This window comes from Branchiostoma belcheri, unplaced genomic scaffold (assembly GCF_001625305.1).
Source record: "Branchiostoma belcheri isolate BF01 breed outbred unplaced genomic scaffold, Haploidv18h27 scaffold35, whole genome shotgun sequence".
In the NCBI taxonomy this organism is placed as follows: Eukaryota; Metazoa; Chordata; class Leptocardii; order Amphioxiformes; family Branchiostomatidae; genus Branchiostoma; species Branchiostoma belcheri.
The window spans coordinates 2704129-2726888 of record NW_017803965.1 but is presented as its reverse complement, the minus strand read 5'-3'; the positions used below and the strand labels follow the sequence as shown (position 1 = coordinate 2726888).

Sequence of the window (22760 nt, the reverse complement as noted above, 5' to 3'; positions counted from 1 at the left end):
CTGATGTGACCCGCAGGGTACGACTTAATGAGCGAGAAATTCTGATTTCAAGCCATGGATAACCGTTTCGCTGCCATTAATGTCGCTGACCTGCCAACTATGTAAAGTATCATGCGAGATTGATTATAGTTTAGTGGGCCCCATCAGATTCTGAAAATACGTACCAAAGCGGTTGACAGATATGTGTTTTACTTTTCTGATTTCTAAAATCTTCCCGAGACTATCAAGAAAGAGTAAACTGACTCGCAGCCTTGTGCGTGTTAACGTTTTGGTTGTCAGACATCAGCAATATCAATGACGAGGTCCCCATGCCAGGTTGCCAAGAGTTATTAAAGGTTAATTTACAGTATCAGCCTGTCAGATCTGGAGATTTCACCGCCGTAACCTAATTATGTGTAGTGAAATCACGCAGCTATGAGCTAGAGTCACTGGACATGGCGTGGTGGGTAGTTCAGTACCCTTCTCTGCCAGACGAAAGTAGAGTGTGACCGCAATGTCACGTGAAGCCACTCGCTGATCTCTCGGCTTAAAGGTCGAGGGAGCAGACAGTCGTGACGAGCTGAAGTGACAAGCGAGTCTGTCGTTTTCCTTGGGAACGGTCTAAATGTTAGGAGGTGCAGATGTGCACCAGATGTTGGCAGTTTGCCTCGGGAAATAGCTTGCCAAATCAAATCGGCTCGACGAACAGAGGGGGAATTCCTCGTTTATTTACTGAGGGACAATGGTGGTCTTGGTAACATCCGTGTCTCCGGTCTCAGATAATAGATTGAAAGAAAACCTTGCCTTTGGCAATGAAATAGTAAATCTTGACGAAGTCACATTTTCACGTTGGAAGAGTTGTTAGGTGAATGTAGTCTATTCCAGCTGCCGACAGTCACACAAGCTGTCACTATGCCACACCGACCCTGACCTCCCGACATTCTCCAAACCATGGTTGGGAGTTGGTCGTGACCAAGGCCATCTGTAGTTGGTAGTTGATCGGCATCCTTGAGACAGCGTGCAGGATACCCAGGTGGCCATATAGGTCAATAGTCAATCATTAGGCTTCGAAGCTAAGGGTACACCCAAAGATCAACCATTTGGCAACTCTTTTGTTTGGTCTACGGTTTAAAGAGGTTTAACTTTAAGCCATTGCTCGGAAATTGGGATAAAGTTTCCTCCTCGCCAGATCTTTTGGAAAGCATCTATAAAATTGGTGGGGATAGTCTGGAAAAGAAAACAAAGGTTGCTTTCAAACATGTGCTTGTTATCTCTGAATTAAAGATTATATGGTTGTACCATGTTCACTGTTGCAAGTGATGATATGGCTCGAGCAGATTGTATTTGGTCGTTAGAGTGAAACAGAGCTCATTATCGTTATGTAATGTAAGGTACACCAGGCAAAAAGTCGTACATTTCTATCAAGAAGTAACCGGAGTGGGTTAATAAGGCATTCATTAGCGACTACTGCATTTTCTCCATCCCCAAATAGTCATCAAAATGATCCTTTAAACACGACTAGTCGCCATTGGAGTAACATGTACAGGAAGGTCTTCCTCTAACAGAAGGTTTGGGTTTCCTCATCAGTAGAATGTCGCTTCCCTAGAGTACCATTTCTCATCACCCATTTGTGAAATTAACGCACAACAATGAAAGGCCAGCATTCCGACCTATTGGTGCTCATTTCCATCAGTCGTTAGTTAAGGGCGCACCAATGCCCCGGGCAAATAAAATCTAGTTTTCTGAAAGAAAGCTGAAATTCAGTCAGCCGAGCAGGCAACACATGTGGAACCAAGATGGGCGTTGACATATGGCCTTCATTCCCACCCACACTGAACAGTCAGTAACCAAACTGTCCAGACCCAGCTGTACGGACGTACTAAAAACCAAGGGTTAAAAAGTCTAAGAAACCAGATGAAACCAGATGAATACAATGCACATGACCTCTCTAATGTTAAATATGGAGCCACATGGCAATGATGTAACTTATCAACGTTTTTTGTGTTTTCCCAGGGTGAGGCTGGTACTCCCGGTGCTGCTGGATCTCCAGGACCCATGGTGAGTAGCGTCACATTTACCGATTTAACCTCACTTACTGCCCCGTACAGTTACGTTAAGTGACCCTAAAATTCATTTGCTCAGTTTCTTCCAAAGGGAAAATTAACCCTCCCGCTTTCAAATTCTTCTTCCCTTTTTGCCGAATTCTACGATCCGTACCCCTGTAGGAATGCCTGGTAGAGGCTACCAAAGGCAGGATACAGTAATTAATAGTAGGCAGTTAATAAATGACAATATGTTTAATGATGAGTTGTATCTCGCTTGCCGCGGAGATCTGTCAGCAATCATGAAGAATTTTGTGCTATGAGACGAGGCTGTGGAGTAAGTGTGCGATGTTGTTGACTGCAGGGTCCCCGCGGTATGTCTGGAGAGCGTGGCCGACCCGGACCCACCGGTCCTCCCGGCCCTGCTGGTGCTGACGGACAGTCTGGTGCAAGCGGTCCTCCCGTGAGTATCTATTTATTTCATTGAAGTTGCAAAGGCAATAGATAAGCTGTATCATTTCTGTCGAGTGGACGATCGTGAAGCGTAGTGAAAATCAGTTGATATTCTCATTTTGTAGAAACTTTCCACGATAACAATGAAGCGTGTCGATGAGTCCTGCTTCCTGATATGAAATGTAAGAGTAAATAGTCAAGATTTTATTATGCTTCCATTGAATGACATCCAATAGCCTGGATAGCAGACTGTTGGTAAGGCCACTTCGACTCTGCGAAGCAGTCTGAAGGGCTATGAGGTAAAATGTTTTCAAGGTTGGTTCTGAGGGCAGTATACTTGCCCTGGCAATAGTCTTGACACCCAGGCTAGAACTGAACTGCCCACTGACATGCTGACTACCCATTGCAGGGCCCAACTGGACCTACTGGACCACCTGGCTTCCCCGGCCGTGCTGGTCTGAAGGGTGAGGCTGGTGCCGGTGGTGCTCGCGGTCCTCCTGGTGCCCAGGGAGAGCGTGGAGAGGCCGGTCCTCCTGGTCCATCTGGTATCGCCGGTCTGCAGGGTCCTGCTGGTATCGACGGTATCCCCGGTGCTAAGGGATCTGCTGTGAGTACAAACTTTGTTACGATAGACTTGATAATAAAATGCTGTCTGAGAAAACCTGCGAGAAACTTGACAATTTAGAAATTATTCGTCGTTTGTATAAAGTGACAAGTAGTCCGATTTCTCTGGCTATTTCTACAGAGTCGTATAATATTATCTCTTTGGTTCTTATACCATCTCTAGGGTGCTGCTGGTCCACAAGGACCTCCCGGCTTCCCCGGACCCCGTGGCCCACCCGGTAACGCTGGTAGCCCCGGCTCCCCTGGTGCCAAGGGACCACCCGGCGCCCCCGGTCTGCCCGGATTCAAGGGAGATGCTGGCCCCAAGGGTGCCAATGGTGAGCCCGGTGAGATCGGCGCACCTGGCCCTGCTGGTGAGGACGGTAAGAGGGGACCCCGCGGTGAGTCTGGACCACCTGGCCCACCTGGACCCAACGGAGAGAGGGTAAACCACAAGACGATCCACGATCTTATCTTTTTTTTAAATAGCGTCATCGAAAGTTAAAAGTGGCAGTTCAATCATATGCTGAAGGCGTAGGTAACTTTTTTTTAAATTTCGTAGTCGAAATGTACAATGTTCGGAACGAATTAAATTAAGTATCAGTACAATATATAGACAACCAATATTTGTATTGACTAGATTAGAAGCAAGAGTTGACATACAGAGCTTTCATTAAAGTGTGTAATTTTGGATTTGTTGGACATGTGTTGTTGTTTTGCAGGGAGGCCCCGGCCCACGTGGTTTCCCAGGCGCTGATGGTGCAGCCGGACCTAAGGTTTCCTACTTTTCTCGATTCTCTTGTTTGTTTTGTATTGTTTACAGTTGTTCTTCTTGTCTGTCTCGACTCTAGGGAGGTCCCGGTCCCGCTGGTTTCCCCGGTTCTGACGGAGGTCCCGGTCCTAAGGTCTCCCGCTTACGCTCATCCTCAAAATGCATCCCAAAATTAATAAATATAAAAGATACGAGTATTTAAAGGCATGCCTTCATCGTAAAACACTTCACTGAATTACTGCATGACGATTATGTCAAAACGCCACTGTTGATAAAATTTCACAGTACTGTAAATGGCATGAGGGATGCTTGCTTGCACAGATTGCACGACGGAACGTATGATGAAGGTGGACGTTGTAATGTAGCGTCCCTCAAATGACTTGAAGCAACTTTCTACACGTATGCTAAACGTAATGCCGATCCAAGAGCATGATTTTTTTAAAAGCTTGCTTGTTGAGAAAAAAGGTTACCTGCTGATTCCCAAGTGATAATATCCATTGTCGCTTTGCATATCTCACGTCTGGAAAGGGAAGAAAACGTGTTTTTGTACAATTCACTTGAGGAGGATTCAGGGTCCGAAATACTAAATACTCACTCTCGCCGCGCAAGTCATGGTTGTCGGCATTTGACTTGCTTTCTAAAATTAACAGTCGATGTTGACGGCAACCAAGAATATATTGATGGGCAACCTATCTTTTGACTAGTGGGCAGCCTGAAAAAAAGTATTTCGAACCCTGGGATTAGAGTGAGTTATACAACCTCGTCGTTTTCTTGTCTTCACACTTGTGAGAATCTTACGTGACAATGTAAAATTATTACGGGATCGAAGACATGTGCAGACCACTCCGGCTTTAGCTCTCTTCAACCAGGTTATCTCACTGTGGTCATTACGTCACACATCCATGAGAATACACTGTTTAAACTGCATCCAATCAGATCCTTACGCCATGCATGTTTTATAAAGATTCATTCCAACTACGAAACATAACGTCATACACGTTCAACGCCTGCCATTACGCATATATAGGGATACAAGTACTGGAGTACGTCATGCATATGCGAAAACTTGCTACCATGCCAACAGTGCAACAATAAAAGCCATGCCATCATACCATAGCATTTTTATCGGACCATATCCTACATATGAAGGAGCCCGTGCTGCTTGGAGATGGACCAGACGCAACATACCTCCACTTTTCCAATGTTGTCTTTCCTCCGTCCACTTTAAATATATCTATCATATCTTTCATCTTTCACTTCCGTTTTTGTCATTTTTCATGTTCATAGTTTAAATGCATGGAAAATTTAATGTCACATGTCATATTTTCATATATATCCATATTCATATATATCATATTTATTTTTTTATGTCATAGTATCGGAAATCTCTTATGATATTCCGACATCATGACTGATGTTCCAGACCTTGGCCAAATCTTGAACTCTCTTTTGGTGGTCCCAGCCAAACTGAATCTCTTCTTTCTCAAACAAGGGGGATTTTTCTGTTCATATTCATCTAAAGATGATAGGGACGGTTCTTGCCTTGGTCAGAGTCTGGTTCCATGCCGCGATTTGCTCTAATGTGCTCCATGCCCATCATACCATTTGCCATGCATCACAACCATTGTCTTCACCACAAACAGGGTGCACCTGGAGCAAGAGGACCGCCCGGAGGTGAAGGCCAGAAGGGTGCTGCCGTAAGTGGTCTCAGTATGGTCTAAGATCCCCGTCTAGTAGTGAACGAATGTTCAAAGGATGTTTTGGTTGATTTTTCACCAACCAATAGGGTGAAGCTGGTGCTCGTGGTCCACCCGGTGCTCAGGGCGGTCCTGGCCCGTCTGTAAGTACTGAGATGCCGCCATCCGTGTGGGGCGTCCTCCTCACATACAGCAGGCAACGCCGCCAACGGATGCACATGTTTCAATGCCGTTAAATTTATAGGTTTCAAACTTGAATCGCAATCTGTAAAAAGAAAGTAAACGTTTTAACCGGCCATGTAAAAGTAACTATTTGCCCTTAATGTTTTGCTATGTTAAGATAATGTGATAAGCTGTTGTGATGTATTTATGATGTACAGTGATGTCTTCGATGATGCGGGTCTATATGTTATCCTTGATGTTATCTTAAAAACAGTACGTAAGGTTTTTACAGTCAAATACACAGTCCTTCGATTTAGTTATGTTAACGTACGATTATTTACCTGCTTTTTTTGCACTTTGTTCATTTTGTTTATTCGTCGCAATTACGATGTATGAGGTACAAATCTCAGAATGATTTGTCTGTAGAACTGTTTATATGTGATTGGCATTTGACAAAGACGTTGAAATGTTGACGACGATTTTGCTTCCAACGACTAAACATGACCGGTGTTACCGACTTAGGGCGAGCCGGGCAGGCCTGGTGAGCAGGGCTTACCCGGACCTAGAGTAAGTGAAGGCTTCTTTGTTTACCTGCACGTTCTCTCCTACTGACTGTGTGTCGAAATGCATGTATTGTTTTAGGGAGAGCCTGGTAGGCCAGGAGAACAGGGTCTCCCTGGTCCCACGGTAAGTACATGTACGTCACTTGCGTCCTGCCGCGACGCTAACCCATTAATGGTGACGCAGCGGAGACCAAGCAAACCCCACCCCTGACAGGCTCTTAAGTGACATTGGACATAATCGGACTACTAGTACTACAGCATTTCTCTCTATGTAACACATAAGAAGGTTCCTTCGCTTAATTACTATATAATGTATTCTTCTGGATAACTTTAAGGTAACAACATGTTAAGACGCTTGATAAAGATGCTGTTTGTAACATAAGAAATGCCTTATGGTAGACATTGAACGGACCTTATGCTTCTCCCAGGCATCGTAGAAAGATGATTTGCTTATTTTGAATTATAGTTACATTAATCTTAATAAGTGCTAACTAACTCAATCGTGTCAAAATGCTTTTTTATTATCAAATTAAGGTAATAAGATTGAAGAATTGAAATGACCTGTTTCGATTTTGAACCCATGGTAGGGTCTGACTGGACGTCCTGGCGCTGACGGCAAGACTGGAGCAACTGGACCCAACGTAAGTATACTGCCGCCTCACGTTCTTTCATCTACCTATTGTTTATTGTTTGTTTGTACATAAAACACGGCAAGTCAACTTTAAACACAGTATCATACATAGTAAATAAAATGAAACCTTACCTTAGACCTTAGTTCCTCCTGCACCTAGTTGCATCGGTCGACTTGCAGACTTAACAGTACTCCTCCATAGGTTTCTGGTGGAAAGATGAAACAAAAGTAAAAAAACATCGTTACATTCGATACCTTACGATTCATTTGTTATAGTAAGTTCTCAGTTGAGTTTCCGTCACGAATCCAGCCCATTAGAATTGCACGTATGCTAGCTGTAATGATGATAATGATGATGGTAACAAGGCACCCTGTCTACCCCCCAGGGACCACCCGGAGAGGACGGTCGCCCCGGACCCCCTGGCCCACAAGGTGCTCGTGGTCTCCCCGGAGTCATGGGCTTCCCCGGACCCAAGGGCGCCGGCGGAGAGGCTGGCAAGGACGGCAAGGACGGAGAGGCTGGTTCTCAGGGACCAAGGGTAAGGCAATATGCCCACTCACCATCTAGAAGATACTACATGTAGTACTAAAGTAGTAGATGTAAATCTTCAGTTCTTGCTCAATCTTCCCAGGTGGGTTCTACTTTGAAGTTTCTGTACTCTTTACTTGGTAGTCGTAATCTGTTCAATCTTTGCCAGCACTTTGGACTTGTTTGTAACATTTCACTTCTTCTCGGCCGACAGGGAGAGGCCGGTAAGGACGGAGAGATCGGACCGGCTGGACCCCCCGGACCCGTCGGTGAGGCTGGAGAGCGTGGAGAGCCCGGCCCGACCGGACCTCCTGGATTCCAAGTACGTCATTCAGAAGTGTACAACACTTGCAAACGCGTTATCCAGTTATGAATGGACTATGGTTTCACACGATCTGGCGCAAAGTTATAATGGGAAATCTTCCACCTGGCTTTAGCTGCATTATCCTGTTGACATAGTGTTCTACAAAGCACCAATGCAATCTCGATGATGCTTAACGTGACATAAATGTAACCGTGAGTTTTCTTCCCGTGTTGCTATAGGGAATGCCCGGCCCTGCTGGACCACCTGGCGAGGGTGGTAAGAACGGAGACCCTGGTACCCCTGGAGAGGCCGGACCCCCCGGACAATCTGGCCCACGCGTGAGTACTCCCCCCCCCCCACCCCCACCTTCCTCCCTGCCATCCCATCCGACCATTCCCCACCCGACCAGTGAGGTGACATGAGAAAGACGAAGGCTTCCATTCTTAGCAGAATTTTAAACCTCGTCTGTTCTTGTTGCCCTTTCCTCAATGCACTGATGTATAGTCGTAAGCAGTTCTGTTATGCTCTATGGTTATTCAGCTGCATACCATTTCCTAGCTGTACATGTGGATCATAATTTTCCATCTTGCAATTTCTTGCCTTAGTTGTTTAGTCCATCTTGCAATTTCTTGCCGTAGTTATGTAGTCCTAAGCTTCTTTAAGCCTTAAATATTCTGCACGCCATTTCCTGCTGTAGATCGTAATTTTCTACCTTACTGTAGTTCTAGTCCCAAGCTTTGTTATGCCGTAGATATTCTGCATTCATTTCCTTGCTGTAGATCGTAATTTTCCATCTTGTAGTTTCTTGCCGTAGTTGTAAAGTACTTATGTGCACAGACATACCAGCTGCCATCAACATAACTCACGCGTCATCAGAGGCCCCGCATTTTGCTGCGTCTAGCGATGCATGATGCGACACGACATCAGACAAAAACACCAAGTATCATTTACATCACCCAAATGCTCTCTACCAAGCTACCACGACAAGAAAAGTCATGAACGAAGCATTTGCACAACGTCCCATGCTACTCTTTGGTGGAAAATCGCCAGCATTAAAGAAACAAGGAACATGCAACCCGACATCGCTGCATTTCATTCCAAACACAAAATTCCCTTCTGCAATTCCACCCACCAAACTTTTGAAGCCGTTGAATTTGAACTTTCGCTCGATTATTTTCGATTTCCGCACTAAACCGACAAAGCAATCGACGGTGTTCTGGCCTGTTCTGTCCGCCGGTTTGACTACTATAGGGCGAGCGTGGAGAGCCAGGCCAACGTGGAGGCGTCGGCCCCGCCGGCCCACCCGGTTCCCGTGGATCCGCTGGTCCGCAGGTTCTGATGGTGCCCCGGTATGTCTCCATTCCTCTATGCATTGTTAGCTAATGTCATAACCGAACATCGTGCCTTTTTAGGGAGAGCGAGGTTTCCCCGGAGAGCGTGGTCAGGCTGGCCCAGCTGGGGCGCCAGGCCCACGTGGTCCCAACGGTCCCGCTGGTAGTGACGGTGCTGCGGTAGGTTACCCCGTCTCTCACCGTCATGACTGCATTACAGGTGCCGGACTGAAGCCTGTCTCCACCGGGAGAAGTCCTTATTTCTAGAGATATACATTAGAGATATACAGAGTTTACCAGCACGAAGATAGACGTGTATGCTGCATACCGTATGATCTGTTCTACACGAAGTTACTTGTATAAGTTCTATAGTCTATAATCCGTGGTTGCAATGAGGTTATTCTGTATATGTATATGTATATGTACATGTATTCCACATTCCTTACTTAAACTCTACGTGGAACCTTTCTGATGACCGTACCTGGATGTCTATAGGGAGCTCCCGGTGAGAAGGGACCGCCCGGCGGAGTTGGACCCCCCGGTCTTCAGGGTATGCCCGGTGCTCAGGGATCTCCTGGTGTTGGTGGCGCAAAGGGTGACCGTGTACGTTTTCCTTACATTTTTCCTTACTAAATGAAATGCCGAGAGAGTAACTTTAAGACTTCATAAGAGACACTTTTTAACTACCAAGAAGAGCCGAAGTCTTGTGAGATAGGGTTATAACAGTAAACTTAACCAACAGAACGAAGTATCATATTTAGTGTCCTGCCCTTGGTATTTTGTGGAATGCATCACGTGTTTCGCTTGGAATTCTTGATACCAGCAGCTACATATCGGATAGCGTCTTCTAGTTTCTTGTTCGTTCTGTCCAATAAAACCTGTCTGTTTCTAAAATGTTATTCAGACTTAGATCAATGCGCAACTGTAACTGGAAGGTACTGGCTACATGGTCGTCGCAGGATGATAGCATTTAGAGTAGACCAGTAGGAAAGCCAGTACATGATCGTCGCAGGATGATAGCATTTAGAGTAGACCAGTAAGAAAAAATACGGACTTGCTAGCAGTAACGACATGAACAAGTGTACCGATGATGATGTCGTATATCTCATTCCAGGGTGACTCCGGTGGACGTGGTCCTGAGGGTGCTCCTGGCAAGGAAGGTGCACGTGTAAGTAGATCTTTCATACACTTATTCAATCAAAGATGCTTGCAAAACCTCGTAAATTGTACATCAATCTGTTCTAAGGAGGTCCTTAAGTAGTAACGACTAAACACTTATGCGATGTGCTCCAAATGCACACTGAGAGTGCTGTGTGGATATATATGGAGATGATCTTACTAAAGGACTACACCTTCACTTCTTGTCCCCAGGGTCCTCCCGGCCCTGTAGGCCCAATGGGTCCCTCAGGTGCTAACGGCGACAAGGGTGACCAGGGCGCAGCCGGTCCCATCGGTGCAACTGGTTCTCGTGGTGCTCCCGGCGAGCGTGGACAGCCTGGACCCGCCGGCCCCGCTGGATTCCCTGGCCCACCTGTAAGTCTTCCTCTCGGTGTTCTCTCTACCCGTACTCTGTAAGAAAGTATGTAGTAGAGAGAAGTCATTCCCCAAGTTAACTGAGTAAGACATCTGGAGTCGCATTCATTCAGCCTGCCACGACCGGTTTTGCCCTGTGGGCTTCTTCCTACGGAAGGTTGATATTCCTACTCTCTAATAAAGATACATCAGTAATACACGATCACACATTATCTTAAACCAACAAATTTTGTTTGAGCTGTGAAGATCACGTCAAAGTTTCTCACTGTGGTGAAGAAGAGCCATGAATTGACATCGTTGGAAGACGTTTTATGTTATGTTAAATAATACGTTATGTTATATATTTATGAATTCATATTATATGACCATGGCTGCCCGACTAGCTAAGTAAGGGTGAACCCTGAGACTAACGCTTTGTGTTCCCATGCAGGGTAACGATGGTGCCCCTGGTGAGAAGGGTGAGGCTGGTGATGCTGGACCTAAGGGTGATGGTGGTGCTCCTGGTGCCCAGGGTGCTGCTGGACCCGTCGGACCTCCTGTAGGTGTTCACTTTCTATCGGGACTTTTGATCAAGCGTAGGGACTTGTGAGGATTAAGACTTTCTGTATATGGATGGTGACAAAAAGTGCATTTTGTAGATTTCGATTGATAACACTTGACGTCTGAAATCCATACAGTAATGTCTGCTTTGAAACCACTTCTGGCCCTGTATCTTTAAGTCCACGTACACAAGGATAGCTGTTGTTCAACAAGGATAGCTGTCAATCAAGGCGTATGCATCTGATGTATATCAGCAAGGTGTTGTAGACACCATTCAATGTACGTCTCTTATTTGTTAATATAGTCATCTCACAAAGAAGCTTTGATATGGAGTTCCACCGTAGTTTATCATATTTCAAATTGGTTTTGGATTAACATGTCACACTGCCTTGCTTTCCCCCTGTAGGGACCTTCTGGTGTTCCTGGCAGGAAGGGTGCTCGTGGTGAGAAGGGACCGGACGGCGCTGTTGGCTTCCCCGGTGCCCCTGGCCGCGTCGGACCCCCCGGCCCAACTGGACCTTCCGGTAACGCTGGTACACCTGGTAGCCCTGGTAAGGATGGTGAGAAGGGTATCCGTGGAGAGCCTGGTCAGGCTGGCCGCCCTGGTGACTCTGGTCCACCCGGCCCACCTGGTCCCGAGGGCTCCAAGGGTGACGTCGGCTCTGATGGTCCCGGCGGTCCACCTGGACCTCCCGGTCCCCAAGGTCTTGCTGGATCAAGGGGTATCGTTGTAAGTTACATCAATCCTACCTCCTTACATAATCTACTCAGTTTGGTGAATGATTGAATGGCAAAGTTTTTTGTTCTCAACCACCTGTTAAACAAGAGCTGACGTTTCAATGATCGTCTTTCATCTTCATCAGGGCTTTGGAGCTAGATGTTACTGCTAACAATGCATTCCCAAACGTAATGGCCTATACAAACAGACGGTGAAGAAAGAGTTTGTTTTCTGTAGGGTCTGCCCGGAACTCGTGGTGAGCGTGGTTTCCCTGGCCCACCTGGTGCTGCTGGAGAGCCCGGCAAGCCTGGTAACGCTGGACCGTCTGGAGATCGCGGCAACCCCGGACCTCCTGGCCCGCAGGGCATGATGGGTCCACCTGGCGAAGCTGGTCCTGAGGTAACGTTGTCACGGCCGTTTTCATGGGACTGATTTGCAAGTTCTTTCGTCCTTTTAAAATCTTTTCGCTCATGCGCTGATCAAAGTGTAATCATTCCAAGATTTTATTTTCAATTATTTTCAAAAATTTTGTATAATTACAGTAAAACATGAAATGCATGCAATGCAATGTCATGCTTGCATCCCGTCGTTAATATTTTCAGGAATCCGTCGAAAGACATCTTCATTGTTAATCGTTCTAAGGGTAGTGTCCAAAATGGTCATATCCATATCTGTACTTGAAAGTGAAGAAACATGAGTTCTACTTGTAGCATAGGTACAGCTCATACAACTTTATAAGATACAATATAAACTTTGTCGCACGCTGTTAGTCGTGGTCAGGAACACTTGTAACATATTGTGCATAAAGAGTCTCCCCTGACGTTGCAGCAAGATGACCACTGTTTATCTGCACATTTTGCATGGATGTTTCAGTAAACGTTGTTGTGCTTCTGTAGGGTCCCACAGGAAACACCGGACCTCCTGGACTCCCCGGTGCTCAGGGCGAGAAGGTAACGTCTCTTGTGTTCACATGTCTGGATTTTCTGTTTTGTAGGGTCCCGCTGGTAACGATGGCGCTCCCGGCGCCGCAGGCAGACCGGGTGAAAAGGTAAAACCCACAAAACAAAACAAAAACAACAACAACAACAAAACACCCATTCTGCCATCTCATCCCATGTCATGTTGTCGTCTCCATTATGGCATGTTGGATAAAGTAAACAAATTTCAATTTAACCATATTTTTTAATTCGGATTTCGGATAAAACCCGCGCGATGTAAGATGCACTTCTCGAACTTTCATCCTGGCACAGCCAAGGGCACTTTCCACTTTCACTTTCATTCTCACCTATAGGTCGTACGCGTTCTGTTTAAAGTGATTGTGATGTAAAAATGTAAGTTTCGTGTTTAATGTCTTGTGCATTGCCTGACTAATGCTCCGGTGTAGACTTTAAATACGTGATAATATCAGTAACGGAATGACATTACTATAACACGATATAAACTCCATCTTAAGGACCATATTATCACTACCATAGTAACGGTATAGCACTACACACGTATCATACATTTAGTACTTTATTTTTGTTGTGTAAAATGTTGATAACTAATGCACGTTACCTTTGTTGAACGTTTACTACTAATGCATGCTAGTTTTGTTACGTAACGTTTTTTGTTGACGTTTATTAAGTTGTTAACGTTACTTTTGTTTCTTAAATTACGGTGTATTTAATCAATGTTGCTTTGTGATGACTTGTATGTTGTCTGCCATGATAGCTCGATGGATCTTCTAACAAGTTTTGTCCTTTTTTTCGTTGGTCTGACTGGCTATTCGAAGTATTTTTAATCTGTGTCCTTCGTTTTTGAAGAGCGTAGAACGTACATATTAATAGACTTTCACAACGCACGTTAACAGGCTTTTGTTGTTAGTGTAAATGTAAGATACTGGGAACGCACTGGTATTTTGTGTTGTCTAGTGCAGGATGCTGTTCTATCATATCGTTGACTTGTTTTTAACGTTCGTGTGACTGTAGTACCCTACTGGTCGTTTTGTTTCCGTCCATCGGTGTCGACATATATATAAGATAACAATCTACCAAATACGTCCCGTAAAAAGCATCTTTCTAGTTGAGGTCTACCATAGAAAAATGTTGACTTTTTCTAATTTTTACTTCTACTTGCTAGCTGACCTCTCAAATACTATTCTTGCGCGCCTCCTTTCCCTGAACTTTAAAGTTTCTTAGCTTGAAACGTTGTGACTTTTCGAGAGTTTTGAAACACGGCTGCCCGGACACCCGCGTGCCATCCGAGAGTCAAAGGAGCTCTGCCATCTTACCAAGATTTGTGTCGATTTTTTTTGGTCTTGGTTTGGATCCAGAATTTCTGTGTAAGTGTAGGTTTGTTTGTACTCACCATGTATTGAATCTACAGGGTAACCGCGGTAACCCAGGTCCCAACGGTCCCGCTGGCATCCCCGGCCCTCTCGGCCCACCTGGCCCCGCTGGTTCTGCCGGCAAGCAGGGAGATCGCGGTGATTCTGTAAGTTTAGTTTACCGACCACCATATCTCTTCTCCTCTTGACCATTGTCTCTGCATCCTTGTTTTTGTGTGCATGGAACCGTAGGGAGCAAACGGTAACGCTGGTCAGCCAGGCCCGGCCGGCCTGCCCGGTGCACAAGGTCCTCCTGGCCCGGCCGGTTCGCCCGGTTCGAACGGCGATCGTGGTAACTCCGTAAGTAGATGACAATTGAGTTGGCGCAACCGAAGCTCATTTCATCACGCGGCGGCAAAGAAACATCCGCGATGTCAACATCCACCTCCTCTACTCCAGTGTACAATAAAGACATACCCATGTGCTACATATACAGAACCATTAAGTTTTAACATTTACACATTTTTGTATTAGATTTAAAATCAATTGTCATTACTGCGACAAAATGCAGACTCCATTTTTCTGCGGCAAAAAAGTTTAACGTATATATTGCTCCTAACGTCGCAATTTCATATTTAGCTGCTATATAGTAGTACTGATTTGTGTTTGTTTTTTTCTTGTCATCAGTGATATGCTCCCTCCTAACTCATCTTTCTTTACATTGTCTAGGGTCCTCCCGGCCCATCTGGTCCTACTGGTGCCATGGGTCCACGTGGTCCTGCTGTAAGTATATCCATCTCTCCATACCGATCCATACCGAAAGAAATAGTACAAATTCATGATAGAATTTGGATTCGTCTTCATTGTTGCCAAACTCTGTGTGGTTAAGTCAATTTGAAGACCCCCAGCGAAGTAGGCGTTGGCTCCCCCAGCGACACATAGCAACCACCTTTGACCCCTAGTTTTCCAGATTTTCCCCATTGTTCGCTAATTGCCCCCTCCCCACCTAGTGTGAAAACTTCCCTAGAGGGGTGCCGCTGGCCCAGGTGAGATGTTACCTGGCACCCTGCAGGCGTGTGAAGGGCTGTATAACAGTACTGTCTGGCAAGGGAAGCAGGATGTGTATTGGATGTGATGTAACAGTGTTCCAGGCGTCAGAAAATAGTTTGAATGGCCGTCTGAATTTTTTGCTTGTATAGCTACATATAGTTAGTTGTATCAAGGACATTATACACAGATGTGTATAATGTCCTTGGTTGTATACAGCTTAGCTCAATGTATCGCCCCCAAAGTTCAGTTCCCGCCAATAGTACACCGACTATGGTACACTGGGATTTTGACTTAGTGTGACCAAAGACATTGTACAATTGTACAATTGTGTGTATAATGTCCTTGGTGTGACATTGACTTATATATGAATACCCTTACCATCATCACACCGACTGCATGCATGTACTTATGCCCTTCTGTTACAGTATTCATGTTTGTTCTTATCAAAGCTCCACTACTAAGTCTGGCCCAAAGGATTGCTTCTTCTAATTGAACTCTTTAAGAAGTAAACTTCTCTTGTAAACCCAGTTTCGTATAAAGGTAACATGGTAATCATGCTGCTAACTAGCTGTCACTTGCAAAATGGGAAATTTAACAGTTTTTTTAAATACAATTTAAAAAAAGAAAAAAGGTTTCTGTGCCACTTTTTCATTTGGTGATTTGGCCTTTCTTGTACTGAGGACATTATACTAGTACTTGGTGTACAGTCTTTACTGAATCCAAGGAAAATGCCTGAAATAATTTACATGTAACGCATGCGTTACCATTAATTTCCACAAAATAAAGACTGAATTCCCCATTTTTCAAGTGACTGGCATATGTGATTACTTTGTTTACATTGTTTTGCAAGAGTTATATTATATCCATGCTCAGAACACTAAGGACTGAAAAATGAATACTATAGTTCACATGATTTAACATTTTTCTTGTGTCTTGATCAAACAATTCCTCCAAATTGCTTTATGTGCATGAAACAATCATATAAATGTCTGCCAAATCAAGGAGGTTCTAGGGGGTTCTAACTACATGACCAAATTTATCTCATTTTGCTTGGATAAACCAAGAAGCTTCAATTTCAAACTGAAGCTCCTTTGATAAATAGTCTTAGTCTAACTTTTCTGGAAATTTCTGTATTGTGTACATGTATGTGTGCTGTGCTTGTTAATTGTCTCTTCAGATACTCCAGTGCTAAAAAGTGTCTATTGTACTTGTTTATCAACCCAAGCCAAACTGTCTGGCATGGCAGGTAAAGGTGTGAAGCAGCTGTGAATTTGCCTATTGTTTTCCTCAGGTAGTCTGGTACCCTGCTGTCAGGGTCTGAGTCAACAAACTAATTGGCCATATTGTCCCCTTATCCAAACAAAGAGATCATATGTCATCCTTGGAGTGACCAAAAGTTGCAATTTTGTCATATTTTTTTCTTCTCAAAGGCGGAAACATATACAATGTTCTTGTCATATGCAAAAGACATGTCTGAAAAGTAGACAAGTTGAATTTTAATGTTCAAGTGGTCCCAGGGTTGTGCACATTTCCAGTACATTGTATGGGATCTATGAATATTTCAATTATGCCATTTTTGGTAATATTTTGAACATATTAAAGAATATCTCTGCTATAATGATATTGGTAGATGTGGGACCACTTGAATATTATAGAGTGATCATTGCAGAATACATACATACCAAATTTGTGTCAAATACATGATTTTAGGGCTTCCGCCGGGAGCATAAAAGTGATAAAATTTAGCTCTGATTATCATATTCATATCTTTATATCAGTATGCTTTAATTGGAGTCTATATACTTAGAAAGTATCTTATGGACCCTATGTTTCATGTCTTGTTGTAAGTTCTGGAAGAAAATATCTCAGTTACAATATATTGAACATCAAAGTTGGGGGACCAGTTAATTAGCTAGAAAGGCTGAAAAGTGACTTAACTACACAGAGAAAGAATGATTCTGAACTTATGCACTCAAAAAACATGACACAGATACAATGTGATACATAGTATGCTAATTTCGTCGAAAGATGGCGTTGCCTTTGACTTAACCAACATGGCGATGTTTTCTCGTACGACTTACCACATTCCCTGACGTCTTGTTTTTTCCCAGGGTCCTTCTGGTGCTCCTGGTGCTAAGGGTGAGGCTGGAGAGGCCGGAGAGCGTGGTCCTAAGGGACACCGCGGTTTCGCTGGTCTGCAGGGTCTGCCCGGTCCCCCTGTGAGTAATGCACACTTGAAGCAGAAACACAACATTTGTCATTTAACCATTGACGTTTTCGAAGACACAAAAATACGATTCGTAAATTTCTTACTTCCGTTAGACGTATAAAAACCGTTAAGTCAAGTTAGACTGTTGCAGGAATCATTTTGGTAGTGGCGTTAGTTGTTATGTGAAGTTTTAAAATTGTCTAGCTATGTGAGCAATATGGACGATTATCTTGAGTTTCTGTAGTAGAAACTACTTTGTGCAGACTTTATGCTATGTGTAGAAGACCCACCTAACCTCTCGCACTCCCTTGTATCTTCCAGGGCCAGCCCGGTGACCAGGGTGCAACTGGTCCCGCCGGTCCCGCTGGACAGAGAGTAAGTGCCCATGATGAAGACATAGACTCATAAGCCAATTTTCTCCCACATCTTACAAGCACAATAGTCCTTGCATGGTACAGTTAGCGTTTCACGTACTACTCTCCAAACAAAGTACATTGTACAAACACATCAGGAAGTAAAGTTCACATTATGGGCATTTTATGTATCTAATCTAGCACGTTATTTAAAGAACGTAAGTACAAAATGGCTTTCATCGACTGTATTAGTTCGAAAAAGGAGTATTTCATCATTCCGTGTGATAATGCAACTATTCGTCCTTTAGTAGAACATACTGAGAACCGTTAGTGGATTAAAGATGCTCACCCATCTGTCCTGTAGGGTTCTCCCGGAGGTCGTGGTCCATCTGGTCCACCTGGTAACGATGGTAAGCCTGGTCCTGCTGGTATGATGGGTCCCCGTGGTCGTCCCGGAGAAGCTGGTCCCGCGGTAAGTCACTCCATCTACATCTCTTCTCCTAGGCGATCCCACCATCTCCACTAGCATTGTAAATAGGGCTGTGTACCCGGTATCTGTACCGATAAATATGGTAAGGTACAGGTCCAGACCTGAACGTCTGGTACGTAACAAACTAGAACACTTGTTGACACCATTTGTTTGAAAGATATGATCCCGTCTAAATTATGGCTATTTTGACTATTAAGCCCTATTTAAGATTAGAAGGTCTGCACCTGTACCTAAACCGTTGTACTTGTACCTGAAGTGTTTTAGGTACACAGCCCTACTTGTGAAGCCTTCCTAGAAGATGGGATCATTATTATAGTTACAAGCCTAGACGTAGATGATTCTTTTTATAATTACATGTAGTGGTTATGAATATATTTTAGCATTTAAGCATGACCAGATGTTTTTTCAATTTGTCGTAGAATTGTAGAAACGTCGTTGTACAACGTTACTGTAATCTGTAATCATGTTAAGTTTCCTTCTTTGTAGCGAACTTGGAAGAACATATTATGATGTATAGTTGTTCTGCTGGGGGAAAGTGTCTTTCGACTTTTAAGCCCCTGACCTCCTTGACCCTGACCTTGCATAACATACAAGAAATGTCCTGGGCAGGAGGTGCTTTTTAATGGGATTTAAGGGAGCGCCATGTCCTCTGTTTGTTATGTTGATCTTGGAAGGTTGTGTATCACTAACTAACTCACGTTACCATAGTTTCAGGCTGCACTTTATTAACGACTATCTCATACGCACAATTGCTTTGTATTTTACAGGCTTGACGGTGCTTACGTTTTGTTTGTTTTTGTTTGTTTGTTTGTCAGCGACATTAAGGACGTTGAACGATACTGTTTGTTTTACATAATGCTATTTTGTTCTTAATTCTTGTTTTGTAACCCACTGATTTTACCCGTTCTCCCAAGTAGAGTTGTTGTTCAAAGAACATGGCGACTCGACGCTCTTTATTTTAAATTGTAGCGTTTTTCTTCTAATAACTTTTCTTTTAACATTTCAGTTTAGTGTATAGAGTCCATTAATTTTACTGATCTACACAAAACAAAACGTAGATCCTCGAAGCGAAAGCAATACGGGAGAGTTAAACTTCCTAACTCAATGTCAAGTTGCTGTGCGATTTGGCGCATTGCAAGCTAAAACATTGAGTTAAGAGACCTGTCTGGCGCCGACTGCTAACATAAAACAGCCTTTTGATAACCACCTCCTAGTTACAGGCGTCCTCACTATCCGACGCTTACATAACTGATGGCATGACTACAACACAACCACCCAACCCCAGCTTTACGTACGTCCGTGTGTGTCGAAGGTACGTAACCTCGCCATAGCGTCGGGCAGCCTGACAGGGATATCTTTAACACTGAGCGCCCTCTATCCTAGGGTCCAGATGGTCCACGTGGTCCCCCTGGCCCGCCGGGTCCTCCAGGTCCGCCCGCAGCCCCCCTGGTTTTGCCACAAAGAAAAGTGACCCGACGCTTAAACCCCCAGACAGGACAATTCCAAGAGGTATGGTGATATACCGCGATTTCTTACTTTTGTACGTACGTAACATTTTACAGGGTATGCCCGGCCCCCCTGGTCCTCCCGGTCCCCCCGGACCCGCAGGCGATCCCGGTGGTTTCCCCGCCTCTGCATTCATGGGCCAACCTGCCAAGGGCCCAGATCCACTCAGAGGCTATTACAGAGTAGGTCTCCCCTTCGCTACTAAAGGATAAGGAACTTAACTTTCTAACAGCTTTCTGCTGTATTGGATAGTCATGAACATGTATTGTCGTACACGAGTGGTAAGTGGCATGTGAGTATTTCCATTTGCAAAAGCCCTAACATTCTCTTCGAAAAGTCACCTAACACCTTATTTTTAGAAATCGATTTCTGTAAGTATATTCACTCCATTTCCCTTTTTAAGATCCCCGCTTTCCCGTGCCCAACTTCTTGAGGTTAGATCTATGCATGTTGAACGGCAATAAGAGGGATCCAAATTTGTAGACAGCGCAGGAAGATAGCCCTGCAGCGGGAGTGGGGGCCACAACACGTCTCGGCAGAGATACTGCTCTTTATTGACGAAACAATGGATTTTATAGTAACGACGCTTTTGGGAATAGATTGTATGACAGAAGTAACTTGTTCTTGGCAGTATGTTTATACGCTTTTGTAGAATAAGCCAGGACTTGCCGCATTTGTAGAATTTGTACAAAGCCGAACTTTATAAGTGCATGGAAGTAAGCTAAGAAGTAAGCTAAGCTAAGACTATGAATAAGCATGGTGAGTGTTGCCTTTTGACTTACAATGATGGCGAGACAAGTTCTAATCGATATTTTCCCATCCTTACGTTCCCCAACTCGTAGGACGCCCCTGCAGTCGACATCGGCAAGGACACCAAGGTCAGCGACGCTCTGGAAGCCATCAGCGCACAGATCGAGTCTCTCAAGAAGCCAACTGGCACCAGGAAGAACCCAGCCAGGACCTGCCGCGATCTTGCTCTCTGCCACCCAACATGGCCATCTGGTGAGAACATCAATTAATATTTTATATACTAATATTTTATAAAACTCTCTGAAGAGATACTAGTGTAGACATTGACGATCTGGAAGTAGCTTTTCCTAGAACTCTCCCAGGCGATATATTGGTTTAGACATTATTGAAGGTCTGAAAGAAGCAGCTATGGTATCCTGGTGTTTAGTCTACCGCGGTTTGGGCGGGTGGCAACTACAGGCGTATCTTCAAGACAAGCAAATATAGAAACAACCATGGATGTCCGACGTAAGTTTAAAGCAAAAGCAGACCTTTTTAAAGAAGGTTCCGGAGAGGCCTGCCTTTTATCTGCTAACTTTGTACCGGAACCTATGCATGATTGATTGCTCTTCAGCTCTTATCTCTGTATCTGCATGACAAGTATTGTCCCTCACCTTTCAGGTAACTACTGGATCGATCCTAACCAAGGCTGCACTGTTGATGCTATCGAGGTGTGGTGCGACATGAAGACACTCGAGACCTGTGTCTACCCCAAGCCAGCCAAGGTGAGAGCAAATGAACACTGTTGTTGTTGTTGTCTTCTGTTGTTTTTGGTGGCATAAATCCTTCAATGACGTAGACTACTTTATGTAAAACAATTGGCAAGATATCGAACTACTTGCTTGTGCTTGTACTTGTTGAGGTCTTCTCTTTTTTTTCATAAGTAGCCTGTGTCAAGTAGTCTCACGTAGATATCAAACTAAGTGCTACTTTTTCTATTGGTAAGGCATACGCTCTGGAATGCTCGTTAACTTAAAATCCATCCTGCGTCTGTCCATTGCTAGCGTGCAGTCAAACCCAGTGTACTTTGCATGTGATCATTCAATAGAACGTACACGGTAATTGCATTTCATGTTTGGTGACGATTCCACGTGTATCGCCGCCAGGTACCGAAGGCATCCTGGTACAACGGCCCGGCCAAGCAACTCTGGTTCTCCGAGAGCATCAAGGGAGGCTACCAGTTCGGCTACACCGCCGACGACATCCAGATGCAGTTCCTGAGGTTGTCCAGTACCAGCGCCCGCCAGAACGTCACCTACCACTGCAAGAACTCTGTAGCGTACTTCGACGCTGCTGCATCCAACTACAAGAAGGCTCTTACGCTCATGGGCAACGGAGAGACAGAGCTGGGCGCCCAGGGGCCCAAGAAATACCAACTCTATGCAGTGCAAGACGGATGCCAGGTCAGTTACTTGATTTGTTCTCTTAACTGTGGTAATCTTCTTATCAGGTAGACTTAATAAGATAGGCAATGATGTGTGGAAGTTTGACACGATACAACATACAGCTTAACTGGCACAGCTTAAGTACGGCGACTTTCGTAAGGTCCACAACTAAGCATACAAACTAGTGGATACTACGTAAAAGTATATGAATAAGTCAACATGTTGAATTTGGCATGTCACTCTTACTGCTAGTAAACAGTCTTTGATATATTCAGCTATTTGTACATATATTCATATATAATTACACGTGAAACTCAACTTTCTTTTCTTCGTTGTATCTTTTTTTGCAGACCGCCACAGGGAAATGGTCGTCAACAGTCTTGGAATACAAAACAAAGAAGACAACGCGGCTGCCCTTCACCGACATTGCACCTTACGACATCGGCAGACCAGACCAAGAATTCGGCGTCGACATTGGCCCCGGTCTGCTTCAAGTAGAGAACTCACCAACATCTTATTTTTAACTGTTCTATTTTTGTATCGGAGCGCTTTTCTCATTTTTGGGTATTCTATCGGATCGCCAAGTTAGTGATTTCTAAAGTTATGGGAGGATTAGACACTCTGGGGCAGTCTTAACAATGGCGTAGATTTGTTTGTACAGTTAGGATAGAGAAGTGCCATGGAGTTGCTCTTGAGCCATGAATTAAACTTGCAAGGAAAGGATTAACTAAGGTGGTGTCACTTGGAAGGTAGCGAGTTGGTGCTATACAGTGCCGTGAGAGGCAGGCAGAAAGTCTATTTCATAGTTCAAGG

General features: G+C 44.4%; 1 protein-coding gene across 8 annotated transcripts in view; it reads left to right on the top strand.

The window, feature by feature from the left end:
- The window catches only part of LOC109475829 (collagen alpha-1(I) chain-like), a 48367-nt gene that overhangs the window by 24842 nt on the left and 765 nt on the right, over positions 1 to 22760 (top strand). For 4 of the 8 annotated variants that reach the window (XM_019776615.1, XM_019776618.1, XM_019776617.1 and 1 more), the window contains exons 13-41: positions 1993 to 2037; positions 2386 to 2484; positions 2884 to 3081; positions 3262 to 3522; positions 3800 to 3853; positions 5493 to 5546; positions 6231 to 6275; positions 6859 to 6912; positions 7289 to 7441; positions 7646 to 7753; positions 7975 to 8073; positions 9148 to 9246; positions 9562 to 9669; positions 10181 to 10234; positions 10438 to 10599; positions 11030 to 11137; positions 11546 to 11869; positions 12095 to 12256; positions 12754 to 12807; positions 14225 to 14332; positions 14895 to 14948; positions 17327 to 17434; positions 17746 to 17799; positions 18142 to 18249; positions 19830 to 19955; positions 20616 to 20775; positions 21184 to 21287; positions 21669 to 21965; positions 22298 to 22760. The exon at positions 22298 to 22760 is cut by the window's right edge and continues 765 nt beyond it. In XM_019776615.1, coding sequence (XP_019632174.1) covers positions 1993 to 2037; positions 2386 to 2484; positions 2884 to 3081; positions 3262 to 3522; positions 3800 to 3853; positions 5493 to 5546; positions 6231 to 6275; positions 6859 to 6912; positions 7289 to 7441; positions 7646 to 7753; positions 7975 to 8073; positions 9148 to 9246; positions 9562 to 9669; positions 10181 to 10234; positions 10438 to 10599; positions 11030 to 11137; positions 11546 to 11869; positions 12095 to 12256; positions 12754 to 12807; positions 14225 to 14332; positions 14895 to 14948; positions 17327 to 17434; positions 17746 to 17799; positions 18142 to 18249; positions 19830 to 19955; positions 20616 to 20775; positions 21184 to 21287; positions 21669 to 21965; positions 22298 to 22471 — 3534 coding nt within the window. In that variant the 3' untranslated portion in view covers positions 22472 to 22760. Of the gene's footprint in view, positions 1 to 1992; positions 2038 to 2385; positions 2485 to 2883; positions 3082 to 3261; positions 3523 to 3799; positions 3854 to 3928; positions 3983 to 5492; positions 5547 to 5635; positions 5690 to 6230; positions 6276 to 6858; positions 6913 to 7288; positions 7442 to 7645; positions 7754 to 7974; positions 8074 to 9147; positions 9247 to 9561; positions 9670 to 10180; positions 10235 to 10437; positions 10600 to 11029; positions 11138 to 11545; positions 11870 to 12094; positions 12257 to 12753; positions 12808 to 12851; positions 12906 to 14224; positions 14333 to 14894; positions 14949 to 17326; positions 17435 to 17745; positions 17800 to 18141; positions 18250 to 19650; positions 19777 to 19829; positions 19956 to 20615; positions 20776 to 21183; positions 21288 to 21668; positions 21966 to 22297 lie in introns of all 8 variants that reach the window. The other 4 variants (XM_019776622.1, XM_019776619.1, XM_019776616.1 and 1 more) reach the window with 4 other exon arrangements.